This window comes from Ambystoma mexicanum, chromosome 2q (assembly GCF_040938575.1).
Source record: "Ambystoma mexicanum isolate Mex_15411 chromosome 2q, UKY_AmexF1_1, whole genome shotgun sequence".
Classification (NCBI taxonomy): Eukaryota; Metazoa; Chordata; class Amphibia; order Caudata; family Ambystomatidae; genus Ambystoma; species Ambystoma mexicanum.
This window is the reverse complement of record NC_090924.1, coordinates 855,950,743-855,974,335: the sequence shown is the minus strand read 5'-3', so window position 1 is coordinate 855,974,335 and position 23,593 is coordinate 855,950,743. Positions and strand designations below refer to the sequence as shown.

The following is a 23,593-nucleotide window of genomic DNA, read 5'->3' as shown; positions in this document are numbered from 1 at the left end:
ACCTGCTGCCCACCAATCCATTGCAAACAGTACACGTGGCATGATGGCCCCTCATTGCATATTGCACATATAAAGTCTTCTCGCCATGTGGAGAGACATACCTGTGACAGCCAGAGTGGTGGGAACTTGGAGGTCTCAATATCATGCATTTGGTCTCTAGGGAAGCCAGCTCCGGAAGAGGATAACCAGTTCTGCCCTTCTTACCCACCTGCTGCCCACCAATCCATTGCAAACAGTACACATGGCATGATGGCCCCTCATTGCATATTGCACATATAAAGTCTTCTCGCCATGTGGAGAGACATACCTGTGACAGCCAGAGTGGTGGGAACTTGGAGGTCTCAATATCATGCATTTGGTCTCTAGGGAAGCCAGCTCTGGAAGAGGATAACCAGTTCTGGCCCTTCTTACCCACCTGCTGCCCACCAATCCATTGCAAACAGTACACATGGCATGATGGCCCCTCATTGCATATTGCACATATAAAGTCTTCTCGCCATGTGGAGAGACATACCTGTGACAGCCAGAGTGGTGGGAACTTGGAGGTCTCAATATCATGCATTTGGTCTCTAGGGAAGCCAGCTCCGGAAGAGGATAACCAGTTCTGGCCCTTCTTACCCACCTGCTGCCCACCAATCCATTGCAAACAGTACACATGGCATGATGGCCCCTCATTGCATATTGCACATATAAAGTCTTCTCGCCATGTGGAGAGACATACCTGTGACAGCCAGAGTGGTGGGAACTTGGAGGTCTCAATATCATGCATTTGGTCTCTAGGGAAGCCAGCTCCGGAAGAGGATAACCAGTTCTGGCCCTTCTTACCCACCTGCTGCCCACCAATCCATTGCAAACAGTACACGTGGCATGATGGCCCCTCATTGCATATTGCACATATAAAGTCTTCTCGCCATGTGGAGAGACATACCTGTGACAGCCAGAGTGGTGGGAACTTGGAGGTCTCAATATCATGCATTTGGTCTCTAGGGAAGCCAGCTCCGGAAGAGGATAACCAGTTCTGGCCCTTCTTACCCACCTGCTGCCCACCAATCCATTGCAAACAGTACACATGGCATGATGGCCCCTCATTGCATATTGCACATATAAAGTCTTCTCGCCATGTGGAGAGACATACCTGTGACAGCCAGAGTGGTGGGAACTTGGAGGTCTCAATATCATGCATTTGGTCTCTAGGGAAGCCAGCTCCGGAAGAGGATAACCAGTTCTGCCCTTCTTACCCACCTGCTGCCCACCAATCCATTGCAAACAGTACACATGGCATGATGGCCCCTCATTGCATATTGCACATATAAAGTCTTCTCGCCATGTGGAGAGACATACCTGTGACAGCCAGAGTGGTGGGAACTTGGAGGTCTCAATATCATGCATTTGGTCTCTAGGGAAGCCAGCTCCGGAAGAGGATAACCAGTTCTGGCCCTTCTTACCCACCTGCTGCCCACCAATCCATTGCAAACAGTACACATGGCATGATGGCCCCTCATTGCATATTGCACATATAAAGTCTTCTCGCCATGTGGAGAGACATACCTGTGACAGCCAGAGTGGTGGGAACTTGGAGGTCTCAATATCATGCATTTGGTCTCTAGGGAAGCCAGCTCCGGAAGAGGATAACCAGTTCTGCCCTTCTTACCCACCTGCTGCCCACCAATCCATTGCAAACAGTACACATGGCATGATGGCCCCTCATTGCATATTGCACATATAAAGTCTTCTCGCCATGTGGAGAGACATACCTGTGACAGCCAGAGTGGTGGGAACTTGGAGGTCTCAATATCATGCATTTGGTCTCTAGGGAAGCCAGCTCTGGAAGAGGATAACCAGTTCTGCCCTTCTTACCCACCTGCTGCCCACCAATCCATTGCAAACAGTACACATGGCATGATGGCCCCTCATTGCATATTGCACATATAAAGTCTTCTCGCCATGTGGAGAGACATACCTGTGACAGCCAGAGTGGTGGGAACTTGGAGGTCTCAATATCATGCATTTGGTCTCTAGGGAAGCCAGCTCCGGAAGAGGATAACCAGTTCTGGCCCTTCTTACCCACCTGCTGCCCACCAATCCATTGCAAACAGTACACATGGCATGATGGCCCCTCATTGCATATTGCACATATAAAGTCTTCTCGCCATGTGGAGAGACATACCTGTGACAGCCAGAGTGGTGGGAACTTGGAGGTCTCAATATCATGCATTTGGTCTCTAGGGAAGCCAGCTCCGGAAGAGGATAACCAGTTCTGGTCCTTCTTACCCACCTGCTGCCCACCAATCCATTGCAAACAGTACACGTGGCATGATGGCCCCTCATTGCATGCCTACCAGTTCACAACTGTTTAGGAACATTCATCAATTACGTACTTAAGCAACACACCTCTTTGCCCATGCCAAAAATAAAACAGTGCTTGCATGCAATTACGAGTAAGCAAATTCAGGTGAGTACATTTACAAACATCTCTCTGCCAAGGACATTTCTCCCGACAGGTTTCCTGGTTTGCTCTCTGTACATAAGTTACTTGCTATTCAGTCTAAATCTTTAAATCCTAAATCCAGGACATGTTCCATTGAGCAGCTGCTATTGCTAATCAGCGTCCGAAGGAGATGCAGGAGCCAATCAGCTTCCTCAGGATGTGGGCAATAAATGTCTTTACATGTCCACAAAATTTGTTATGGGTCTTTAGTTTAAAGAATGTATTTAAAGACCGGATTTTCCAAACAATCTTTAAAACAGGGTCTTTTTGCTTGTTAATCATTCGTCTTTGATATCTCCATTTCATTCTCCTCTGCTGTCCTCTTGATGTCTCCCTCTCTCATCCTTCCTACTGCACATATCCCCCCTGGCATTCATTTCCTTTCAAACATTGTAAATTGCTTATTAACATTTTGGATTAATTTCAAACTTCTATTTTTACACTTTCAATGTGCAACCATTTGTTTCAACTATGTTTTGAATTGAACACTAGATACCAAAAAATGAAAGAACCTGACGGCGTTTATAGACAATGGAGAACTCGTGTGTTAAATTTGGTTTATTAATTAAAGCTTTGCTCTGCGCCAGGCCAGAACAGGAAGCACAAGCTTCCAGTGCATTGTGATATGGTGGACATTCTCTTTGCATTCTAATGTCAATGTCCCACTTTTTTTTAACCTTTTCTCTTCGATATGAAAGCCTGCTTCTGGCATGGTAGTCTTTAAGCTGAACGTTACCAAAGAAATGTGTGTTGGCTTGAAAAACATCAAGTCACATCAGCACCCCGTTTGCTAAAGGAGTTATCGGCCAGGTTTAAGGGGATGTAACAGTTGTAAATGCATTGTTTCGATTGGTAACAGACCTTGCGTTGCTCGGGCTATCTTCTTGGAAAGCGATCAATTGCAAGACATTATTCAACCACAAATGTAGCCAGTAAATGCTTAATTACCTCCCCGACGCCCCATAATAGGAAACTTCCATGGAATTTTGATCCAGAGTTTTTTGGCAATTACCTTGGTAATGTGTTAACCCTTCAAAAATATTTAGCACTTCTGCGAATGGGCCACATTGTTCAAGCCCGTTGAATTAGCTATTACTTCTTGTACTTTATTTGCCTTAGAATATGTTGACGCAAGTTTTGTCACATGGTTACGATACTTGCTAATCCCTCCCAGTGACAGCTGGCGTGGCTCATTGCCAGTCTTATTGTTGGAATAAAAGCAACGGCTGCCGGGATCGAACATTGGTAGAAGCTTAGAGCTACTTAACCCGGCTTGTAGCCCAGCAGAGCTTGGATAGCTTGATAGCAGCAGCTACGTTGGCTCCTCTGGCTCAGCCACACAAGCATAGCTATGTGACATAGATTGTGTGTATGATGGAGGACGCATCTAGGAGACGTTTGAAGCACAATGCTCTAGTTGCAGCTGGATCCTTCACGGCTTGCTTTGTAATCCTCGAGTCTTACAAGTCTGGTGCCGCTCCCTTGAGGCGGTGTGCCTCGTGCAACCCTGCATGCGGGTTTTCCTAAATGGAAAACCCGCGTGCATCGTCCTCTCCTCTGCTCTCATAACAGTAGAATCCTGGTGGCTCCTGGGATGGGTCACGCGTATCAAACATGACGCGCCAAATCTCGCCCCATTTTCATCATCAGATGCACTGCTTTCTTTACAGTGGGGATTGTGCACTTTATATTTTTGATGTTACTGCTTTTGCCTATTCAAAGATCTCTTTTTCCGCCTGTTGGCAGGACAATGGCTCTTGCATTGCTCAGCTGTTCGAATGATGCTGTTTTTTTGACCACCTAAGCACCTCCAAAGGGTAGTCTTGTGCTCCACTTGCTGTTGAAATAAGAGCCAGGGTTACAGTAGAACGTCACCATGTTTCCTTTATGCATGAGTAATGTTAATTCTCGGGGAACAGTCATGGCCTTTGACAACGTGACAAGCAAAACCATTGCAGTATAGCATTTTGTCATATAAAAAACCCAATCAGTGTTCACGCAAAGGCAGAAAAAAACATTTACTACCAGCAGAAAACCAGCAGTAAAACAATAAAGGGCACAATGTAAAATGTGACTGCATTTAAGCAACTAGTGTTTGTTTCCCGTGAAAGGCAATGAATACTGGAACGAGTCAGTGATGCAATCCCAGAGGACATATTTTTATTCCGAAGACGTAGGTTTCGGGTTTCATTTTCCATTTCATACGGAACTTGCAGTTTCAAGAGCCTCCTGTAGAGAAGTGGGGCACATGTGAAACTGCTCGAGTTTATCAGTGAGAGGGTCTGACCAAGCAACTGACTCACATTGTAGCACTTACACTAGAACAGGGTGAATTACTGTATAAAGGGGTGAGGATAGAACAACAGATATCTTTTTTCTAGTTCAATTTCTAAAATAATCATTAAAATGTTAATTCCTTTGGGAACACCAGCTGTAGAAGTGAATTTGAGGCATCAGACTTCTCAGTGCTGCCCCTTTCAGAATAGGGAAGGAGAAATGGAGGGTCTGCATTGTACATATACATGTAAACCTTTCCTTGTCCACCTAAATGTCCAGGCCTCCAAAGACCCCTAACAAGAAACTTAAATAAGGGTACTTACTATTCAGCCACCTCCCCCTTGACCCCAACAAGGATTCGCTGTTGTGCATAATGTATCGACTTGAGATAGTAAGAAAGAGAGAGGGAGAAGAAAGAGAAATAATGAGAAATAAAGCGAGGGAGAAGAAAATATATACCACCAAGAAAGTTGTGGTGGGTTTAAAAAGGTTTTTTTAAAAAACACCTTTCACCTGAAATGTGAGCATTAGAAAGTCCATTTCAGCCAAGTCACACATTCCACAACGCCACCTAGTAGCCATCACTGGAAGTTCACCTCCAGTTCTGAGCCACAACAGCAAGGCATTGTGGGTATGAAAATTAGCTCACATGCAAACCTTTTTCATCAGGAAATGTCTTAGTCTAAGAGGGCAGTGCTACTTTATACATAGCTTAATGAACCCAAGACAGACATTTGCAAGGCTGCCAGGACAACTACATACCTGGGTTCACCCTTATTAGGGATCATTAGTGCAGTAATGTCCTGACAGCTGTGTGTTTGGAGCATTTGGCCATGTTTTCACAACGTTATGGTGAGTTTAAAAAAGTTTGGAAAAAAAAACCTTTTACCTGAAATGTGAAAATAGAAAACTCCATTTGAGCCAAGTCACATATTCCACAATGCCACCTTGCTGTTGTGGCACAGAAATGGAGGTCAACTTTCAGCGATGGCTACATATACTTTAAATAAATATATATCCTCTCTATACAATGGCCTGGTTCTTGGCTGATTGTTGGCACTGGGGGAGCGATCTGTGGGGCTCTATATGAGTCATAGATACGGCTTGCTGAATCCAAAAATCAATGGTGTATTGTGGCCCCTCTTAATTGGGGGGTGGGAGGCCAACTCCCTATGTTGAGCGTGGTCTCCCAATAGATCGTATATCGGTACAGGCACTCACAAATTGTTTGTTCGTCATTGGTAATGGTCCAAGGCACACTTGCCATACAGTTCTTTGCTCAAGTAAATCACACTTGGTTTTGAACTCACTGCATGATTAGCTGTAAAAAGATGGGGTATTCCTTGGAAAAGAGCGGGGGCTGCCTAAAGACCTACAGAAAATACATCACAAAGGACAAAAACACATTTTTCCAGACGTCAGCATGAACCTATACAAATGTCTACTACTTATATAGGATATGTAAACTAAAGTGCCAGTTTGAGGGATCTCAAAGTTGCTAAAGCCCATTGCATCGCCCCCATTGTTCCTTTCGTTTCTACTCACTGAAGCCCTGCGTGCTGGGGCTTTCTCCTCTGTCCTTCCTGCTCAAAGCCAGAACAAGCAGCACTGCAGAGACCGCCATCCCACTGGGCCCACCCTACGCCCCACACATAACTCAGTCAGTTGTGCCATGGGTGCTCTAGAACTGCCATTCTGAATGGGATGCACACAACAGAGGGCAGACGTATTCCCGTGTTGAGGTCACAAAGTCTGACAACACTCATAGGCATAGACCCTTAAGGAGTGGCCAAGAAAGACAATACCGTGGGCACAGGTGATGATCCCAATGCAAAGAAACACTGTGAAAATGACCTCGTATCGCAACACGTTTCATCTAGCCGTCTGTGTGTGAGTATTTCTTTGTGCCCCGATTGTTTACTCGGATTACACAACCAGTGGGCAAAAATCTGGGGCTGGAAACATCGATGCTCAATTCAGTGTAAAACATGTAAACATGTACATCAAACACATTACTGTATGTCATATTGGAAACTGCTGAATTGCCAACATTGATGTAGTTTGCCTCATATTTCCCCCCCACATTCAAATCTTTTTTTCCATGGATTTTTCCAGCTAACACCTTTTCGCACAAAACTGGTTTGTCATTGCTCTGCCAAACTCATAGTCATCTGCTACAACTCTGTGCTCATTTGACGGGATCAGAAGTAGTAATCAGACTAAATCATTATAGAAAAGTCAGTGGCTAGTGTGGCTGACATGTTTTAAAACACAAGAGTGTATGTCTCCATTCCACACTTGCTAGCCTCACAGAGGACAAGAAGTGTGAAGCCAGAGCATAGGTCTTTTGGGAAATTGCAGTCACACACTTCTGTAGTCTTTTGACATTTGGAACGTTGGATCTTTGGGGGCCCTTGGGTGGAAGATAGAGTGTGCGGCTGATGTTGCATTTCAAGAGGAACCGCAGCCCTGGCTTAGCAACAATGGGTTTGAGAAGACTCGTAGCCATGCATGCATCTGCGATACTGTCCTCTCGCTTGCTCTCCACCTTGCCTACACCAATCCCACCTGCTTGCAGAAGGGCAATAAGAAGCCTCTAGCTTGCCCCCTAAACTTCTATAATTTTGAACAGTGGCCATCTTGGAATGGAGTTTCCAGTGCAGGGCCTTTGTTCGTGCACCGGGCCATTCGTGATTGGAATGTGAACATGTTTCCCAAACTGGAAATTATATACTAGTGTGGTCCGCTAGGGATGCTAGTATCCATGTAGAACACATCTATGGGTTATACTTGGGTTTTAAAAACCATATTCTATGCTTAACTGACCTCACCTTGCGCAGGTCTCTAATTCGTGATCTCATGCAATGTAGTCTGCCACTGAGAACTATAAGGCTATATAAGAGGTGATTTCTTAAACTCACAATGATATTGTACAGATAGTATTTCAACTATTTGAACATTGAATGATTTATGTCCATCTTCTACAAACATGAATACGATCTTGAAGATAATTGCAGTGTGTGTGTGTTTGAGATTCACTGAACAATGGGTCTAGGTAGGATGGTTTCATGGTCTGAGAGAATTGCTTTTAGAATATAGTTTAATTTTTAATAAATCACAAGTACAGCCTGTATCAAGTGGAAATCATCAGTAGTCAAACAAATAGGTAAAATCCCAACACAACTAAACATCAAGCTGCAGTAAAACAAACGTCTGTAGTTCATGTGGGCCGTACCATCTCAGTCCTATCCTCATGTCCTGAACCTCCCGTTGCCCCATTCCCCAAACCTTTGGAAGCGAAACAACAAAACAGTGAGGAGTAACAGTGGGTCAGAGTTGCTGGTCACAGATGAGCTAATTGGCAGATATTAATGTTTATGAAAAGCACTTGATCTAGGATTTCATTTTGCTTTTTGTTCATTTAAAGATGTATTTATACATACAAAAGGATTTACATATTTTTAAAAGGTATAATAAGTTACCTCTGTTCCTCGAAGGTCTTTGGGATAGTACACATCCTCTGTGAGCTGCACACTCAGTCCAAAATCCACCAAAGCAGCCTTTGTTGACATAATTACAATATTGCTCGCTAAAAAAAAGAAGACCGGTGGTTTATTTGTAAAGCATATTTCCCAAAATATATAATCCACACAGACTATTTATGGGTGAGTCATTTCAAGAACCACAAACATCTGAACCAGCTGAAGACGAAAAGAAGACTTGGACATTCCCACTGATGAAAGCCTTAGGTTGGGGAGTACAACTTAAACCAAGAACGCATTTCAAAATATCATCTCTTTCAGTTGATTTTCCTATTCTCCTATTCGACTATTTCCTATTCTCCTAGCTGCAAATATGATACTGAAATAAAATACCAACATCAAACGGATCAGTGTTGATAAACTTGGCTACAGACCTAGAATGTAACCTCTTGCAGTGCATAGACAGGTTCAGCACAGGAGTTGGCCTAGCTGGGATCCATATAGTAGAGGGAAAGACTGATTAACCCTCTCTTCGTCTGTTTATATATGGGTTAGTGAAACACTAATTAACCTTTCATAAGGTCGACCCTGGGAGTGGACAAGTGTAGTAGGGTCACCTGGGTGGGGGGTCCTCGGGAGTAAGGGAGGAACACCCAATGGTGAGACATGGTATCCCCCCTTTCCAAAAAGCCCAGTCCCATCCTATTTTATAGGATATTCCAACTTCCCAGATCCCCCGCCCTTTCCTACACAAACACTGAGGCGAGGAAGGGGAGGTCTGAGACTGAAACGAGTACCACGCATGCATTGGACATGTCCCACTAATAAGATCAGGCAGGGTCATGCAATTGATCTTAGCCCTCCCCACATGGTTAAAAGGTGGAACACTGAGACACACTCTGAGCAAGGCGGACAGGGTGAGCAAGGTGATGCACGTGAAGGAGCAGTTCTTCCAGGGCGATGGCGAACCAGGTGGAACAGAGCAACAGGTGGAGGGACGGAACCGAGGTACGGAAAAACCTTGGACACCCCGTCGAGTGATCGTTACCTCCGAAGGGCCTTGAAGGTTGCGCAAGGAAGCCCAGCCAGAGAGAAGAGACAAACCTCTTTTGTGTTTCAAGGATAAAAGCCACCCTCGTGGGCGATTGGTGGATGTGGGGAGGTGCGGCAGCAGTTGTGGTATCAGCCTTGACTTCAGGGTCAAAGCGACGAAGACAAAAAAGAATTAACACAGCTGGTGAGTTGATGAAAGCAATGAAAGTCTGGTCAGTGTTAAATGAAACTTGACGGCAGCAGTATCCGATGAAGGAAGAGTGCATGTGTGCTGATAAGACACGAGAGAAAGCAAAGCATTGTAAAGAACTGTAAATTACAGATACAAAGTAGCAGAGTGGTTTGGCGAAAGAAGATAGCCCAATCGAAAGTCTCTGTGAATTGTCTGATGCCATAGAAGCAGTGGGAAGAGACAGAAACTGAGATGCAAAATTTGAATTGTTAGGTTTAATCCTGCCAGACGGACACTTGGATGTGAGACATATCTCTGAACTGTGAAATAAGTACTGTGCTCGAAACTACATTTACCAAGAGGCATCGATGAAGGAGAGGAAAAAGGTCCAAGTGGTCATGCCGAGGTAAGAGCAAATGCCTCACAGTTTTGAAAGTCTTTTACAGTGGAAGGAAAGTGAAAGGAGGATTGAGCCCAATGGAGGGAAGCCTATGTAGGTGTGCTTAAAGCATGGGTAAGGGAATCCCCACAAATTGTGATTGAAAGGTTTGAGCCCAGCTGAGGGAGCCCTGTAATGAATGGTGGTAACCAGAAGGAAACAAACTTTTGTTGAACTGTATTACAAGCTAAAAGATGACCTGCGCTGGAGCGAGAGAAAGCCGAGAGGTCCAGGGGATAAACTAGTGACATTTTTGTGGAGGTCCAAGTGGGTACTGGTCCATGAAACAAACTGCATCCTTGTGTCCGAAGCCAGAGTGTGTCGCAAGGTCCAAGTGTGCCACCTTACCCCGCACTACAAAACACATTCCCTTTACACATTTATTAAGGACTGACTAGGACTGTATTTTCATTTTGTTTGATGGTCGAGAATACTCACATCTTAGTTATTGGATAAAATATGAGTTTTCCAACCCCTTTTTTACCATCAATAAAGGTTTTTAAACTTGCAGCTCTTGGCAGTGTCTACTTATGATACCATGCCTCCCTAACAGAGGTTGCATCTGAGAAAAAGGTTACGAGGAAGAAAGTCATTACATCTATGATACGGTGCAGAAACATTAAAAATCTTACGCCTGAAGCTCTTGATCCATGGCTTACTCCACTACACCAGAAGGTAAATGACCTATCCTCTGTAGACAAAATTGCAGAGGTATATCAATGTACTCTACAGAAAGCTGTGAATACATTAGCCCCGTGGCGTAAAAAGAAAGTCATCCAAAGGGAGACTAACCCAAAGGTCTACCCCAGACCTGTAAGCGCTCAAAAGCATAACAATTCAAACACTTTACAAATGGAAAATATCTCTTACAGAGCCTGACAGGTTTATAAAATAGCAGTAAAAAATGTTCAAGTCAGCTGTCATCATAGAAAAATAATGATACCTTGATGATCGCATAGCTCAAGCACATTCCCAACCAACGGAACTTTATAAAATCCTGAAGGAGTTAGAAAATCCTAAGCAGGATAATAATGAGTTAGTCATTAGAGACGCTGATTGGTGCAATCTAATACAAGATGTTATGGGCTCCAAATTAAAGAGCATTAAGGATAATATTTTCCAAAAAAGTTACTACTCTTAAAGATCTCAAAATTGTGGATACTTCATGCAGAACTTGGAAACTGGAAGAACAATTAGCTTTTAAACCTATAAGTGAATCTGAACTGGCACTGATCATTGAAAAATTTAAACTCACGAATTGCAAAGGGGATGTCTGGCCAGCCTTGGCCGTTAAGGCATGTTCTTTGGAATGAATTACGACACTATGCAGATTTGTTTATGCCTCATTTAGGGATGGTTGTGTCCCTAAAAGTATTAACAACACTTGGATTACCCCCTTACTTAAAAAAACTGGTCTGTGTCCGATGGATCCACTGAATTATTGCCCTATTTCCAATTCCCCTTTTCTTCTCAAAGTCCTGGACCGAGTGGCGTATTCGCAAGTCATGATCCATCTTAGATCTCATAACATTTTGAACAGATGGCAGTCCGGTTTTAGAGAGACCCATGGGACAGAGAGAGCATTGCTGGATCTCAAGTCCAGGCTACTTCGCCACATGCACCAGGGTCAAATGGTTATGCTTATGCTTCTTGAGCTATCCGCTGCCTTCGACCTGGTGGACCATGCATTACTGGTTGCCAGGTTGGAGGAGGTGGCAGGGCTCGCTGTATCAGCAGTGCAGTGGGTCAAATCCTTCTTAAGCAAGCGCCAGTGTAGGGTAAGTAGTGCTTTGGCGGATGCCAGATCCACTGAACTGTCACAGGGAGGTCCTCAGGGGGCTGACTTGTCCCCAATTTTCTACAATATCTTTACTGTTCCCTTCCTCGATTTCCTGGAAAACAATAAAATCGTGTTAACAAACTATGCCGATGACACCCAATGTGTCCTACCCCTGTCTGGCAATTTTTCAGAGGATGAGTCCAACGTCAACAAGATATATCGCCGGATACAAAGCTGGATGTGTAACAATGGCCTCTCACTTAATACCAGCAAAACCGAACTGATGCTAAAACCCGTAAAAAAAGGGTTGGAATATGCTCTGCTCCAGATTGATGGATGCACAATTAAAACAAAAAGTAAAGTTAAAGCCCTTGGGGTCTATTTTGACCATAATCTGAATATTAAGGCTCAAGTTAGCAGCTTGATCTCTTCGTCCTCATATTATATCAAGTTAATGACCCATGCATGTCCATTTTGATCTAAAGACAATCGATAAATATTGGCGAGAATGATGATGGGGTCAAGAATGGACTATTGTAGTAGTCTTAATTGGATTGCCAAAAACAGAGGTCAATTGACTACAAGTTGTGCAAAACAACGCTGTCAGAGTTATTATGGACCGTAAGAAGAGGGATCATATTTCAGAGGCCAGGAGAAGTCTGCATTGGCTTCCGATAAAAGACAGAATTTCTGCCCCAGCCTATCTGAAGGAAGAACTGGTGGCAAATTCCACTGTACACAACTTGAGATCTAATACCTCTACTCGGTTGAAAATTCCTGCATGCAGATTGTCGCAGGTAAAGAAAGGAACATTTTTTGCTGCAGCCCCGGCTGCCTGGAACACATTTCCTCTCGTTCTTAGAGAGGAAACTTCAACTTTGACGTTCAGAAAAATCTCAAGACATTTTTGTTCAGCTAGCCCTGCTGACTCCCAATAGATCTTGTGCTAACAGTAGGTCGAAATTAGCACCCTACGTTTGTAGGTATCTGTATTTGTTAATGTTCCTGCTGTGGTTTGTTTTATTCTCTTGGGTGCCCTTAAAGGATAGTTCCTATGGTTCGGCCATGTGTTTTTAAGCATAAATCGGTAGATCGTAGAAAACTTTCCTATGGACCTTACCCGACTTTTCGTCCATTAACGCACTCGAAAACAGCCACCATTTTATGATAATCCTATCATTTCCCCCCATCGCCCTGGCTCACCTGCTTTTGCGGCACTAAATCAAATCCCCCGCCCCTGAGCCTGACATCAGCAGACGCGTACCGCCCATTTCCCCAACGCCAAAGCACGTTTCGTGTCAACAATCGCTGCGCATCAGCTAATGAAGTGTCGCCATGGAAATGGCAGGACGCCTCTTTCCTCTATAAGTATAAACACACCGTTTCACAACACACAGCAGCAGATTTTCTATTCCATTCCTCTCTCTGTTACTTTGAGTATTCTGTGACTCGTTTCTGTGCTCTGGTCAGCTACCTTCGCCGCTTCTAGGCCTTGTGAACACCTGTACCATCTCTGTAAATTATTTTACTTTCTTTACCACACAATGGCTACAATAATGGCGTATATGTACGAGCCCGAGTACACCGAGGAAGAACTACTGGAAAGGCAAGCACGCGAAAACGATGGGGATTCGGACGGCAGTTGGGAGGACCAGTCAACGGATGAAGAGCCTGGACCATGTCGCATGGACGGCGTCTCCACCTGGTGCACGTGCAATCGGTGCAAGCTAATGCCAACTGAGGAGGAGAACTGCTGCTGCCGTGAAAATTCCAGGTGCTTGGCCTACATTTCGGAAGGCGAGCCAAGTCCGCAATGCATCACCAAGCTGCCAGAGTTCAGGGAAGCCTGCCTCTCACGGACCGTGTTGAGGATGATGATGGTGCTTATGCACGAACTTCGCGGCACTGTTCGTCCGCGTAATCCGAGTAACGAGTAAGTATACTCTGGTTGTGATGTTAGTGATGCCACTACTATGTCATGGTCGTCTCCCACATATAAAATTACATCTACATATCATTCGAATGCATGTAAATTGGTTCCATATTGTGCATTTTCTAAATAGAATTTTTTTCAAAGAAGAATGACATTTTTTACCTGAATCGACAGTGATAAGAAAGTTTTGTCATTTTAATACAGTTTGCGTCTTTCATTTTCACAGGTGGTACAGGCTGGTGGCCTATCGTTGCTTCACTTGGTGGCTTCACGGGAGGCTCGGACACCGCGTTCGGAGAGTAATACCTGCCTGTGCGGTACTTGCCATTAGACAACATTTCCCCAGCGACAGTGGACAATACCTCGCATTTTCCCTGGATGTGCTGCAACCGGAACTTTACAATGTGTAATGTTTATTATTTATGTTCAATTGAAATTAAGATCTAAAATAAAACCCAACATATATTTTAACAATGGTTGTTTTGATTTTTTAAATCAATCTATAGTGTGTCTCCATTGAATAGTCTTCCTGTGCCTTGTCTTGTCACACCACATGTCTCCGGCCAGCATCCTCCCTCACGCAGGTCGCCCAATAAATCATCCTTTTGGGCACCGGGTACAGAGATGACCCCCTCTGGCCCGTGCCGCCTTGCCACCACAGGCCAGCCTGCTGCTGACTAACTGCCTAGGCATCCAGGGTCTCCAGGGTGAACTGCACCCATATATTCTCCTGGGAGGGTGAGGTATTGATAAACTCACCCCCTGCCTTCCATGTACTAGATCCTGCAGCCTGCCTCTTACATGCAGTTAGATGGCCTCTCCTTGGTGAGGCCCTGCGACAAACGAGTCAGTTCGCACCGGGGTACTTGTGCTGGCAAGTGGAGCTGTCAGGGAGCGATAAAGGCCAAGAGGTGCCAAAGACCATGTACACTTCAAAGTGGTCTATAGAGCATGGGTTGTTGTTCCCATGTCTACCTCCAGACCCCGTGTCTCCTGCCAAGCATCCCCCCTCACGCTGGACGCCCCCTTGCAATCCACATAAGTGTGTCTCCATTCACGAGTCTTCCTGTGTCTTGTCTGCACGACCACCGCCCCAATCCACCCCCCGCCCTATCAAAGGCAGTTCGCACCGGGGTACTTGCGCTGGCAAGTGGAGCTGTCAGGGAGCGATAAAGGCCAAGAGGTGCCAAAGACCATGTACACTTCAAAGTGGTCTATAGAGCATGGGTTGTTGTTCCCATGTCTACCTCCAGACCCCGTGTCTCCTGCCAAGCATCCCCCCTCACGCTGGACGCCCCCCTGCAAACCGCATAATGCCACGACATATTAACGTCATTCATTCACAAACACACCCCAGTTTCGAATCCTTTATAACCAACTTCATATTTCTAATGAGCACTTCTTTGCGCTTTGCTAGTCAACCCGTGAAGGTGCTGGTTATCTGCTCTTCGTCTCTGTGAACTTCCGTGACCACTTCGAGGAAACTCCTCAGTTTGCAACCTGTGAACTGCTCCCTGTTCTATGACAAGAAACTACTCTGATCCCTGCATCTAACTGTTTGTTCGTCAAGGTAAGGCCATGTACCATAATCATTTTGCGTCCAACTTCTTTTCGTTCAAGACAGTACATGCAAGGAACTAGTCACATGTTCTGAGTTTACATTGGTATTCATAGAGAATTGTTGATCTTTACTTTTCAGAACTTTACACAATGCCTGCCTGTTCCATTGACGGTTGCCCTTCGAAGACCCATAATAAATCTGAAGGTACTATAATGCATGTTTTCCCTAAAACAATAGATCAGATAAGAGAATGGGTCCGATATTGCGGATATCCACCGCCTGAGCTTGAAAGTAGAGTAATAGAAGTCTTTGCGGACAAGAGGGGTGATCGATACCGCATCTGCAGCAGGCACTTTACCTCTGACATGTACTCCACATCATTGCTAATAAAGAAGAACACACCGCGAGCGAGGCAAAAATTGCTCTCAACCGCTATTCCCACTCTATTCGTCCACATCCCTCCACTGGTGAGTCAAGTTTACGTATTTATCTCTCGGCCTTGCGGTAGTGTGTAGCATTAGCTAACAATAATTTCCCCATTTATGTATCCACTCAATATGAAGGCGGAAGATTCTCCATCCGTGTCGTTATTGCAGTCATCAGCCACTTCAAGCGCCTATCGGGTAATCTTACTTGGCTATTCTGCCACTGACTTGTTTTAGGCATGTAAATCAATAGTTTTAATTTATCGTGTAATTATTTTACCTAATGGTACACCCTTGTACTCGTCCTCTAGACTTTGTTTTCAGTTATAATTATAGTTATCCATAATAATGCAAGTACTGTCTTTCAGGGAGATGCTGAGGAGTCCAACGTATTGACGACTACCGTTGATGTCACTCAGATGCTCGAGGTACGTTTCCGTATAGTTCCATCGATGGAGATCATCAGATCTTGCATTCTTGTAGCGTGATTGTTACACACAATGTTTCTTTCGTTTTTAGCCATTCATATGTGCTTCTGTCGTCGCCCTCCTATGTGTCTTCTTTTTTCAATATTGTGTTCATTACTAATGAAAGTCCTATGTTTCAGGGAGTCGATGGAGCATTAGTCCAAGAAGAAGGGGGAGCATGCAGTTACGGGTCGGCGCAACAGCTTGCAGAAGTGTGCACCGCAGTTACATCGTCCCTTGATGTTCTATACTTCCTTCTTTATTAACGCAAGTACTATGTTTCAGGGAGATGACGGACCTTCTTCTACAAGAACATCACCCCTAGTAGTTGATGCAGATCTCTGGGTGGTGACACTTCCAACGATCGAGCAAATCGAATCATATTTACATATCCATTATTTATTTTAGACAACTGATCATTTGTGCAGGTCTATTTAGATGAGCCGTTGACGCCTGCACAAAGTTTCTGTTCTTTTTATCAAAATAGAAAACCATACTAATGCAATTACTGTGTTTCAGGGAGTTACTGAAGCATCATCTTCAATAATATCATCAATGGAAGTCTATGAGGAGCCCGAGGTATGGATCTTGACAGTTCCATCTAACTAGATCAACAATGCGTGAATAATTGTCGTTTGAATGTTCTACACAAAGCGTTCATTTGTGTTTTGCTATGGAGATGTACGTGGGTATTGGTCCCCAAGCACATTTTGTGTTTTTGATATTATTATACATACTAATGAAAGTTATATGTTTCAGGGAGTCGATGGAGCGTCAGTGCGTGACGGATGTGCTTATCATGAAAATATAGTCGTTGCAGCGCAAGAGGAAGTGGAGACATGCACACACGAGTCGGAGCAACAGCGTCCTGATGTTGAAGTTCGAGGCAAGAAAGTTTCAAAGAAAAGAAAGCAAAAGAAGGTTAGTGTCCTGGTCACTATATTATGTTGTTTTTCACTGTTAATAGTTCAATACTGTAAGTTGTGTTTAAACTGAACATCCCTTTTCCAATCTGTCCTCTAGTTGCGAGTGGGTGTACGAACTAGATCTACACAGACAGTGAAGCGAACGAGAGATGTTGCTTGTCAAACCTTTCGGCAGGGACTTGAGACTGAAGATGCATCGTGCCAATGGGAAGAATATGAAGTGATTGACAACGGAGCTATACCACCACCAGCCATTGATAGTGAATGTCCTCCTGGTAGTTCGGATGCAGTCGGAGATCAATTCACAGAATCCACACCCGCAAAAACTAAGACCGCGAGAAAGTTGAAGAAATTGTCTTATTCACCCATCGCCGGAGAAGGAACAGATGTTGCAATGGAAGAGAATGAAGTGGATTACAATGAAACACCATCAATATCACTGAACATAGCGGAAGACGATATCAGAGATTCTACCTTTGATGTGAGTGACATGTCCTCAACGTTACAGGCTGAACCAGCTGGGATGCAGAGTGACAGTATAAGGAAAGAGGCCAAATTCATTGTATTCGATAGTTGTTTGATTGATATTATTATTCGGTTGAAATGTGGGCATTCGGTAGGTGGGGAAGTATGTGGGGAGCCATTGATTAATGTGACTCGTGCAATTCGAGGCACTAACCTTAAAATACATGCCACCTGTACAAAATATCATCCTTTCTCATGGTCTGCACAACCCATGCTGGGGCAACTGCCAGCAGGCAATCTACTTTGTGCAGCGGCTGCACTTTTTAGTGGTTCAAGTTTTAAAAAGTTAGAGTCTTTCTTTCAGTTTGTGGGAATCCATTTCATTGCGAAAACTCAGTTCTACAAATACCAAACCGATTATCTATTTCCAGCCATTAGCGAAGCTTGGAGAATGGAAAAAATGTCTATTGATAGTACATTCGCGGGCAAACGGTTCAGGCTAGCCGGTGATGGACAGTGCGACAGCCCAGGATTTTCAGCCAAGTACTGCACCTACCACTTTCAGGACATGGAAAGTAAGAAAATTGTGAGTTCGGTGGTCGTGCAGGTGTCACAAAGTACATCCTCAGTGGCCATGGAGAAAGTTGGCTTTGTAGCATCATTGCAAGAACTACAATCGCGGGGAATGGTGATCGACTTGATAGCCACGGACAGACACGTTTCAATTGCCAAGACAATGAGAGAAGAGTACAAAAATATAAATCACCAATTTGACGTTTGGCATCTTGCAAAAACAATCAATAAAAAAATGTCTGCTGCAGGTAAAAAAAAAGAAATGCAAGGTATTTCACGGTGGTCCAAGTCAATCAGCAACCATCTTTGGTGGAGCTCAAAAACATGTGGAGGGTCGTTGGAAATTCTACTGGAAAAATGGCGGTCAGTAATCTTACACTGTACCAACGTTCACCGTTGGAACACAAACCAACATTTCCACAATTGTGAACATGGCCATTTGTCCACAGAGGAGGCACGGAAGAAGAAGTGGTTGATTCCTTCATCACCCACTCACAAAGCCATTGAAAAGATTGTATTTGATAAAACTATAACAAGAGATTTGAGGGGACTCACGGAATTCTGCCACACAGGAGATTTGGAGGTGTTCCACAATATGTGCCTAAAGTACAGGCCAAAACGATTGCATTTTGGCATGGAGGGCATGATAAATCGGACTCTTCTAGCGGTCTTGGCACATAATCATAATGTTGGCCGTCAACAAAGTAGGACGACCGGAACTTTAGGGACGCTTCGCTACAATAAGGCCTTCACTAAAAGAAGTAAACAATGGGTGATCAAACCAGTGTTTGAGGATATGCAATATGAGTTTATTGAGAGACTTATTGTTGACGTCCTAGATAGGCACATAAATGGAGTTGTGAACGAACCTGTGCAGGGGACAACTGCATTGCCACCCAACATTGCCTCTGTTCCATGTCCACCTAAAGAAGAGCTCATTGAGAAATACACATCACGGTTTAAATGATTGTAATTTGATTGTCTGTTCTCTCGAGTCTCCTCGTGTCGCAGGCCCATTGAATATGTGTATCTATGTAATGTGTAAATAAAAGTGATTGCTCAGTGTACATGCAATGTGTCTATGCAACCTTGTTCATTTGCACATTAAATTAAACCAAACAGTATTATAAATAATTTTTCAAAAAATATAGAATGGTTCTCTGGGGCTGCAAAGCACGCAGACAAAATGCAAAGATGGAGTGTAAATTTCAAGTCCTGTGAGATGGCCTTACACTGAATGTAGCTAACTAGGAATGTGTGCTCGTTCAAAGTGAAGGTCAGCTGCTTTGATTTTTTGCTCGGGTGCCGGAATGGCCCACGACTCAGTATAAGGTTCTATTGTTATTTGACCTTGACAGGCCGGGACCATCCCGAAAGACTTCTTTTTGGGGGCGCGGGGCAATAACGTAAGAAACGATAATGAATATAATTTCAGAAACGAAAGCCATTTCATGTTCGTTCATTAGAAGAAATAACGTCGGCATAGAAGGAGTGGTATTTCGGGGCTGCCCTACGCACAGACACAATGGAAAATGCAAATATAATGTAAGTAACTCTTTAGATGAGTTTATACCGCAATTTAATTACTATACAGTAGCTTTAAAGACGGGTTAAGTTGTACTTGTTCGTTCTATGTGGCATATTGTTTTGTACTGCGCACTATCTTGAGGAGAACCATCTCCTTTTACGGAAGCACCTAAAAACCTTCCTCTTTGCTTCTGCTTTCTCTCTCCCTCTCCCCTGCTACAACTGGTCCACTGTCTGCGACCTCGGTCCTGGGCCCTTCCACTCTCCACCTGCACTGCCTCCCTGTCAACCCCTGCACTGGGGGACTGTCTCAGTATCCTACAGCCCCTCCTTGACGTATAATACCCAGTTGCACTGTCCTAGCTATGAAATAATTTCCCGACCTAATATATAAAATGAATAATTTTAATAAAGATCTGATGGTGAGACTAATTTCATTTTTTATGTTTTTCAAACAGGTACATCATCCATTATTGTCTGTGTCACGAGTACCAGACACCGGCGGATGGATTTTTCAACCGCCAGTTGCTTCTCCGCGTGAACAACGTTACCACCCTGACCATTTTATGGGACGATCGCCAAGTACAAGTATGCCCTTACGCGGTACTAACGGCTAGATGCAACATACAGACCGTTGTGGTGGCCTAGTGCCTCGTTGTTGGAACAGCCATGCAATTATCAGTGCGACCGAAGAGCTTATTTTATCGTAAACCAACACCCTGTGTACTGCACACGAACATCGCTTGCCTCAAGACGAACTATTTTGGATCGAGAGCAAATAAAAATGCAAATCGCTGAATATTCTCAAAACATTTGTTGTCAAATAAATGTACTTTGCCAAATGTACAATCTTGCCGTTTGCTTTTAAACCACAGTTTCATATTCCGAACTGTGGCGCTGTATTGTGAGATGATCTAAGACCCTGTGTACAGCAAAGGAACATTGTGTGCCTCGAAACAAACTTTTTGGAACGTGAGCAAATAAAAATGCAAATCGCTGAATATTCTCAAAACATTTGATGTCAAATAAATGTACTTTACCAAATTTACAATCTTGCGGTTTAATTTAAAAGTACAGTTTCATATTCCCAATTGTGGCGCGCTGTGTTGTGTGAGCTCATCTGTGTTGATTTCCTGGTTCTGTGTGGAGTCGCGTAGAAGACTGGGCGCGTTTGCCTACGCAGCTCAGTCACGTCACGGATAGAGGCGGGGAATATGAATGTTTTGATCAAGTCTGTTTCAGGGGCGGGGGATTTGATTTAGTGCCGCAAAAGCAGATGAGCCAGGGCGATGGGGGGAAATGATAGGATTATCATAAAATGGCGGCTGTTTTCGAGTGCGTTAATGGACGAAAAGTCGGGTAAGGTCCATAGGAAAGTTTTCTACGATCTACCGATTTATGCTTAAAAACACATGGCCGAACCATAGGAACAATAAAAAAAAAGTCCCGGAACTATCCTTTAAGCCTCCGTGTCAGTGGTTGCGCGATATAAATTAATAAAGTAAAAGTAAAGGCAAGCATCTGAAAGGTATGAATATACATAATACAAAGATGGTCAGACCAAGGACAAGGCTCAGAAACGGGAGTAGAGATGAATACACTGTGAGCAAGAACCTAGTCAAAGATGTTACCTTCCTTTTCAGTAGGAGTGTGCACTTGGGGGGGAAGGGGAGCCGGGGAGAAACCAAGCGAGGAGAGCATCTGAAGTAGTGAGGAAGCATGTGAATCTCAGAAGTCATGAGCCCAATAGTTGAAATCTCCTAGAATGATGGTAGAAGTGGAGGGTTGAAGAAAACTGTGCCCTGGCCACCTGAGTAAGGGATCCTCAGGGTTTAGGGAGTGAAACACCCTAAAAAACGAAAAAAGTAGTTTCCAGTCATAATATTAAGAACATCACCAGGTGCTCTTTTAACTACTATTCAACCATTGTTGCATCAATTACCTGATTTGAGCGAGGTATTCAGTCATGTTAACGTATACAATACTGCCGTTACCACAACAGGTGACACTTTAGCACCTGTCATAAAGAAAAACCTCAAACAAGTGACAGTAATAAATCTGCGTTTCTCTGACAATCTTGTTAGACTACATAAAGTCAAGAGATCTGCAGAAAGATCTTGGAGGAAAGACCCCACTACTGAGAATAAAGCCATTTATAATACTGCAGCTGACAATTATAAGAAAGCCATTACCAACACTTAAAAACTATACTATGAATGTCGTATCAGTTATGCTAAAACATTATACCAAGGAGTTGTTCACTATACTTACAGAAAGTGCTGGAAATAAGGCAGTAACACATGCTGTTATCACCAAGGACACTACTTGGTGCCAAACCGTTCAATATGCAATGATGGCAAAAATTAATCTGTACGGTACAAACATTTTAAAAAACCTTGGACGATATGCTCCAAGCTACCACCATGTCAATCGAACAAGTCTTTTTTCTATTAATGATTCCATGGTACTTCCTTTATCTTTTCACCATGTTTCTGAAGATCAGAGAGATTTTAAGTTCAATCAAACCTACCTCATGCAAGTGTGATGCATGGCCCGCCTCAATTAAACAGAAATGCCCAATGCATTGATTCCCATAATCACAAAAATCACAAACTCTTCCTTTGATGCTTCCATTGTTGCTGATTGTTTAAAAACTGCATGGATAACACCTCTCAGAAAAAAGGAATCCGTGGACCCCACAGTGGCCAATAAGTACAGGTTCGTTACCGGTGTTCATTCCTCTTGAAGATCTATGATAGGGTGGCATATCGTGAGACATCACCCCTGTTAGAATTTGGTATTGTTGCTCCCCAGGTGTCTCCGAAGTAAGGGGGATACCCACACATAGTGTTGAGTTTTAGCGCAGCACATTGCTGAGTGGAGAATTCTTTTGACAACTGGTGGTTGCTATTATGAGTGCTTTTAGGGTAGAGTTGAGATAAATTATCACACCTCCTGATGGCAGGCTTTGACATTTAGCGAAGAACAGTTGGCCGAAATGATTAATGTTCCATCGTTTTTTGATAATCTTTCTTCCAACATTGAGCCAGGTGGCTCACCAAATGCGACCAGTCATTCCATTTTAAAATTGGGAAAAAAGAAGTACAGGACACAAATGTATGGTCATCTGTTGTCTGAATATCTAAAGAAAAACATCATACCAGTGGATTTACAGGTACATTATGAACCTTGCCTTTTCGTGGAGAATGAGGAATACAAAACGCATTCTCTGAAGTAGCAACCAAATGTAGTAGAGACTGGATGTTGTTAACTATAAACACTGCAAAAAGGATGAGTCAAAAGATAGGGGAAGAAATACCAAGCTAAATTGGCATTTTTTTAAGACAATACAATACAAAATGCCAAAGAAAAATTGAAATTAAGTGAAAAACAAGTTAGCGATTTTGTAAAAAGTAATACTAACAAAGAAATGGAAAAGTTTAGACAGGGCCTCCAGAATGTTTCAAAAGACACTGTATATCGTACCTTAGCCCGGATTATACAGGACCAGCAAATTGGAATGACTAGAATAGTCAGAGATTCTAGCAAGGTTGGAACCCACAACAAAAAAGGGATTGATTTTTCTGACACGTTCTCTGAGGAGGGTGATGCGAGTTACTGTAGGGGGAAGTCGAGGATACCGGCAAAATAGAAGACCTTAGGGTAGGGGTAACGCTAGAGGTAGAAGAAGGGGTGACTATTTGCAACAAAATTATCTTCAATATTTTCCACCATAAACCTATCCTCAGGGTTAGCCCCCTCAGAATGACCAGCCACAGGATCTTCCTTTAACTCTTCCGGATCAGGCACCCCCACTGATCCCCAGGTTCTTTGAAACATGGAGAAAGACCTACAGGCGGTAGACAGATCAACTGCAGTATTCAATATCTCAGGGAGAACATTGAGAGAGAAAGACCTTAAAGTATTAGAAAAGGGGTTCTCTTTTATTCCAATGAAAAATCTGAATACAATTGATGCAGAAATAGAACTTCGCCAATTGTTCTGAAAAATACGCATAAAAGGTT

The 23,593-nt window shown here is 43.6% G+C and overlaps 1 protein-coding gene across 1 annotated transcript in view; it reads right to left on the bottom strand.

Annotated features, from left to right (window-relative positions):
• The window catches only part of MAP3K8 (mitogen-activated protein kinase kinase kinase 8), a 111,154-nt gene that overhangs the window by 10,513 nt on the left and 77,048 nt on the right, over positions 1 to 23,593 (bottom strand). Inside the window, exon 5 of the mRNA XM_069648090.1 lies at positions 8,248 to 8,354. Within this exon, the coding sequence (XP_069504191.1) occupies positions 8,248 to 8,354 (107 nt within the window). The remainder of the gene's footprint in view (positions 1 to 8,247; positions 8,355 to 23,593) is intronic.